The 6,094-nt window shown below is 44.2% G+C and overlaps 1 protein-coding gene across 1 annotated transcript; it reads right to left on the reverse strand.

Annotated features, from left to right (window-relative positions):
• Nucleotides 1-423: 423 nt before the first annotated feature.
• LOC149061113 (uncharacterized) lies at nt 424-5,718 on the reverse strand. Its single transcript, XM_089230842.1, has one exon. It carries the CDS (start codon nt 5,716-5,718, stop codon nt 424-426), a length of 5,295 nt encoding a protein of 1,764 aa, XP_089086968.1.
• Nucleotides 5,719-6,094: the final 376 nt, after the last annotated feature.

Consider the following 6,094-nt stretch of genomic DNA (forward strand, 5'->3'; position numbering starts at 1 on the left):
TTGGACCCGTTTTGACCGATGAAATTGGTTTAAAAACCCGGAAGGTTCAACATAAAATAATACAACGAAAGAAAAAATAAATAAATAAATAAAAATAAATAAATAATAATACAAAAAAATTATCGAATTCCAAATATTATACAATTCAAATGCCAGGGCTTATAAATACAATATTTTCAATATGCCCTTAATTTTCTCTGGCATTTATCTATAATACATGTCCACTTTCTCCCGTGAATCATAAGCGAAGTGCCTAGTAAAAAAAAAAAAAAAAAAAAAAAAAAAAAAAAAAAATGTATACTGTGGAGGAGTCAGTGACGGAGGAAAAAAACCAAAAGGGGTAGATAAAACAAAATATGTATAAATAAATAGAATAATATAACGCGAACCCCAACCAAGGCAAACTAAATAGGCGGTAGTTCCCTAGAGATTGGTGGGAAGTTTGACAACCTTTACCACCGGACGGGTAAGGATACCTGTAGCGGTTCGGAGTCGAACGACTCGGACGACCTGGTCAGCGCCTGGTAATACTTCGATCACGCGGCCCATACGCCATTTTAAAGGCGGTGTTTGAGCGTCCTTTATCACAACCATATCATCCACTTCTATGTTGGGGACGTCATCAAGCCACCGACTCCGCATCTGGAGCGTTTGAAGATATTCATTTCGCCAACGACGCCAAAATGCTTGGACACATTGATTGACCAATTTCCACCGCTGTACCCAGGGACGCGTTTCATTTGGAATTTCCGATTCTGGGACAGCAAGTAATGGTCTGCCGATCAGAAAATGGCCTGGAGTTAAGCATTCGAGTTCGGCGGGATCGGACGAAGCGGGAGTAATTGGCCGAGAATTTAAAATGGCTTCACATCTACACAAAATTGTTCCAAATTCTTCGATTGTGAAGGTGTGCTCCCCCATTATGCGAAGTAACAATGTTTTGGATGAGCGCACTGCGGCCTCCCACAAACCACCGAAATGAGGGGCACCCGGAGGGTTAAAGTGCCACGTACAATGAACACTAGCTGTCAGTTGGTCGCGATACGATGGGTCATTGACCAGAGTGCGAAGTAGATTATTTGCCCCAACAAAATTCGTACCGCAATCGCTGTAAATATCGGTAGGCAGACCCCGGCGAGCCACAAACCGCTGTAATGCTGCTATAAACGCCTCGGTACTCAAATCTGATACATACTCTAGATGTACCGCTCGGACCGTGAAACACACAAAAACGGCAAGATACATTTTGTACTGGCGTGGCTTCCTGAGCCGGTTCTCTTTTACTGAAAAGGGACCTGCGTAATCCACTCCGACCCTCGCAAACGGATGGCATTCTGTCACTCGTGCAGATGGTAAATCCGCCATTATTGGCTGAGGGTTTCTGGCCGTAATGCGTACGCACGTGATACATCGGCTAATGATCGTACGGATCAATGTGCGTACCGATAATATCCAATACTGACGACCAACCAACGAAGAAACGATCTGTGGACCACTGTGACCTGTGATGTCATGCCAATGCCGAATTAATAGGACAGAAAAATGTGAAGTCTTTGACAGCAGCAATGGGTGTTTTTGGTTATCAGACAAATCCGATCTTGATAACCGACCGCCAACTCGTACTAAATTTTCACTATCGAGGAACGGACGCAAACGCGCCAATAGTCGTGCCGAGGGCGCTTGCCCCTGCGACAATTCACGGATCAACATACTGAAATGAAAACGTTGCGACGACCGCGCAATCAGGAGTGCTGCCTGGTCGAGCTCTTTCCGGGATAGATACCCATTATAAACTGGTTGCTTTTTGCATCGCGTGATGAACCGGAGTATACGGGCAGTGGTTCGAACTGCTTGAACATAAGTGGAAAAACGCTCATACCACTCAAATTCTTCTTGTATAACCAACACCTTCGATGATTGAATCCTAAATTCAGGCAATTGATCGGCGGTATTAATCGGTGTATACTGGTTCCATTGTTGAGATGACAGATACAGACATGGTGGACCGTTAAAATAGAGATCATGTTTAATGAAATCTGACGGAGTAAGTCCCCGTGAACAACAATCCGCTGGGTTGAAGGCTGATTCTATATAATGCCACTGGCAATTGGGCACGAGAGAATGAATTTTGTAAATTCGATTAGATACAAATACCTTAAATGAATCATGTGGATACTTTAACCAACTTAAAACCGTCGTGGAGTCCGACCAAGCATGTACGTCAAGGATCTGTAGTTTGAGGCTTAATGTGACGATCAGGCGAGCCATCCATCGAGCGAGCAAAAAGGCGGCACAGAGTTCCAGTCGTGGAATGGTAATTGACTTCACTGGTGCAATTTTAGATCGTGCTCCCAGCAACGAAAGCGTAGAACGACCCGACGAATCCACTGCTCTGAGATACACCACGGCAGCATATCCGATTGACGACGCGTCACAAAACCCACATATTGAACACTGCATGTTTCGGCGTGTGCCTAAGAATCGAGGGATGCGGATACATTTCAGATTGGGCAGGTCAACAACGTACTTGCGCCAAGGCTCCGCAATCTCTGGAGGCAGTTGCTCATCCCACGAAAGCCCGGCTTTCCACACACGTTGGATCAATGTTTTAGCGAAAAAGGTGACAGGCGATAAGAGTCCCAGCGGATCGAACATCCGCGCTATCAATGACAACATACCGCGTTTCGTGGAGACGTGTTGTTCGGGTTGAAGGTTATACACAAATGCATCTTCTTGGTGAGACCATTGTAATCCCAATACTTTCGTCCCGATGCCAGCAGAATCATCTAACGACAATGGTTCGCATGTCCTGTCCTCGAAAGGAACCTTATCAAGTATGGCGGGCGTATTACTGGCCCACTTTTTCAAATCCATACCAGCGCCATTTAGAACCTTAATAAGACCATCTTGAAGGGAAAGGGCGTCATCTTCCGTGTCACCACCTACGCAGATGTCGTCTACGTATGTTTGATATAATAATGCTTCTTTTACAAAAAGAAAATTATTACAGTCTTGCTCTGCAATGGACTGAAGTACCTTGATCGTGAGGTAGGGGGCACAGTTGACTCCATAGGTGACAGTATTAAGCTCATATGCTTGCAACTTTTGTTCAGGCGACGATCTCCACAATATATGTTGATACCGCCGATGTGATGGAAGCACGGACACCTGACGGTACATTTTGCTTATGTCGGTTGTGAAGGCAAAACGGTGGACACGATACAATAACAAAACATCCACAACATCGCGTTGTAATTTCGGTCCCGGGAGCAAGCAATCATTCAAAGAAACACCCGAAAACGACCTCGCGGAAGCATCAAATACTACACGTATTTTCGGATCGATATCATTAGGACGGTAGACGGCATGATGGGGGATAAAGTAGTCACCATCGGAATTGGCTGGGGACATATGTCCCAATGTCAGATACTCGGTCATAAACTCACAATATAATCGCCGAAGACAAGAGTCATTGGCCAATTTCTTCTCCAAATGCTCGAAACGCTTCTCAGCCAAGGCACGTGATCCTCGAAATGTGTCACCGGAAATAGAATGACGGAACAAAAGTGGTACACAAAACCGACCCGAACTATCACGAGTACATCCGTCACGGAATATAGATTCGCATTGTCCTTCTTGCGTAAATTCTTCAGGTGCTGCGTCTGGTTCTTCGAGGGCCCAGAACCTCTCCAGCAATGTTTCCACCGATGTAGTCAATGATGCGTGACATGATATTAAAACATTAGGTAGCGATGTTGGGACCGGTCCTATGACAGTCCAGCCAAATACGGTTCCGAAGGCCACCGGAAAAGCATCACCAACCGACACACGCTTTCCGTTTAGAATTTGAGCAAACAGATCCGCACCTAATAAAACATCAATAGTACCAGGATTGATGAACGATGGATCAGCTAAAGCAAGGTGTTTGTATCTTTCTGCAATTGAATGTGGCAATGGATGCCGTGGCATCTCAGCCGTAATTGACGGGAACACCCACGCATCGAAGTTGAAGATTGGATCCGGTGAAAATCTTGGTTGGGCCTGACAATGGACAATTCCCAGAACGTTTTGTACCGAAACACCACCAAGGCCGGACACAGGAGCTGTCCATCTACGCATCTGGAGTCCTAAACGATTTTTACACTCCAAGGTAATTGCACTAATTTGTGAGGCTGAATCGATAAGCGCTCGCACCGTATGCATCACACCGACATTATCAGGCATATGGATGAGCGCTGTCCCAAGAATAACAGAAGGCGACGTATTTTGACCAAGACATGACGATGGGGTGGCAATGTCCGATTGTCCCTCCTTTGAGGAGTTCTCTTCCTTTGAAGGCGCTGTAGATCCGACTGAATGCAATAGCGAATGATGCCATCGTGAACACTGACCACATACATTCGAGGATTTGCACTTGGTTACCCAATGACCGGGGCGCAGGCACCGAAAGCATATCCGCTGATCTCGCGCCCAATCGTTACGCGCCTTTTGCGTCCAACCTTTGAATTTCGGGCATGACGTTAGATCATGAGTACCCTTGCAACATTTGCAAAACTGTGCTGCTTTGGGCGGGTTGTTGCTTGTAATCATAGAAGTGTGCAGCGGCGGCTTCCTCGCATTATATGACGCAGTCTTAGTAACTTTGTGAGAGTTTGATTGTTTCGATGTAGACTCCCGTGGAATGCATTCCAATATGGCCACACGTGATTTTATAAACGTCAATAAATCTTTTACTGTAGGGAAACCGTTGGATAATTGCGCTTCGAATAATTTAATGCTGTAAATAGGTAAGCACCGTGAAGCTATTGAAAATAATATAAAATCGCCTAAATTTGGTATATTCAGGGATTCGAGTAACGACACACCTTCATCAAATACCACCAATAATCTGTTCAACTCGGGTAGGTTTTCTGAGGTAGCTCGTTGTGCACTTAACAATTTTTCAATTAAGGAACATGCAACCAGACGGGGTTTGTGGAATCGTTCCTCAAGAGTGGACCACGCCAACTTGTAATTATGATCTGATACCGGAATTCCGCGGATAGCGTCTCGGGCTGCCCCTTTGCAACATCCCACCAAGTAATAAAACTTATCAATATTTGACAAATGTTCTCGACGATCTACCGATGTAATAAAACGATCGCGAAAAGTTATCCACTCATAAATGTCACCCTCGAACGTGGGCAACGGGATTTCGGGCAGGCGGGCAGGCTTGAAGACTGGAACGCTATCAGATCGGAGAGAACCTGCATTGTTAGATCGTGCTTCACTTGGGTTCACATCCACAACCACATTGTCAGGAACCGCTTGCTCGTCTGATTTTGGAACATTCTGATCGACATTATTCAGCGACGCCTGTGAACCGCCGTGCGTGGACGCAATAGTTTGATCGGGACAATATTGCATAAAGCGATTAGCTGTTGCCTTAGCAAAAGAAACCAAATTGAACATCTCGACGCCCTCCATGTCGGGGTATTCACTGTCCCGGTCCAAATCCATCAAATGATTTAAAAACGCTTCATCTTCAATGGTGAACGACGCTAACAACTGATCTAGTGTTTCTACCATAACTAATAATTGAGGCACTACCGACGTATCTTCCGCACTACGGATAGCCAAATCGTAAACTGACCGAATTTTATTCATGTAACCCTTGCGTTTTACTTCGCATTGACGGACCAACCGCCTGGCTCGTGCTTCATCGCCGCTCGAAGCCATGATGTAGGTTTACACAAAAGGGGGAAAAATAAATAATTAAATGGACGCAAAAAAAAAATCAAATGAATTAATGCAACACAAGTGCGTTTTGCGCAAAATATTAACTATTAGCGGACTAACAATCGCAAAGAAAATCAAAATAAATTAAACGCGACAAGAGGCACGGTTGACGCGAAATAATAATAAAATTATTAAACGTTGATTAAATAATTGAATACGAATAGTACGATTTTCGCAAATTAATAGCAAAATAGATATTAACGCAAAATAAAAATAATTTAAACGTAAACCACAATGCGCAAAATAATAATAACAAAAATAAAAAATAAAAAAAAATAAACACGCAAAACCAAAAAATATTACGAGAAAAATAAAC

This window comes from Diuraphis noxia, unplaced genomic scaffold (genome assembly GCF_037042655.1).
Source record: "Diuraphis noxia isolate RWA-SAM2 unplaced genomic scaffold, SU_Dnox_SAM2 contig0001, whole genome shotgun sequence".
Classification (NCBI taxonomy): domain Eukaryota; kingdom Metazoa; phylum Arthropoda; class Insecta; order Hemiptera; family Aphididae; genus Diuraphis; species Diuraphis noxia.

Excerpts from the sequence above, each read along its gene's own strand:
- LOC149061113 (XM_089230842.1), bottom strand. The coding sequence starts at position 5,718 with ATGGCTTCGAGCGGCGATGAAGCACGAGCCAGGCGGTTGGTCCGTCAA.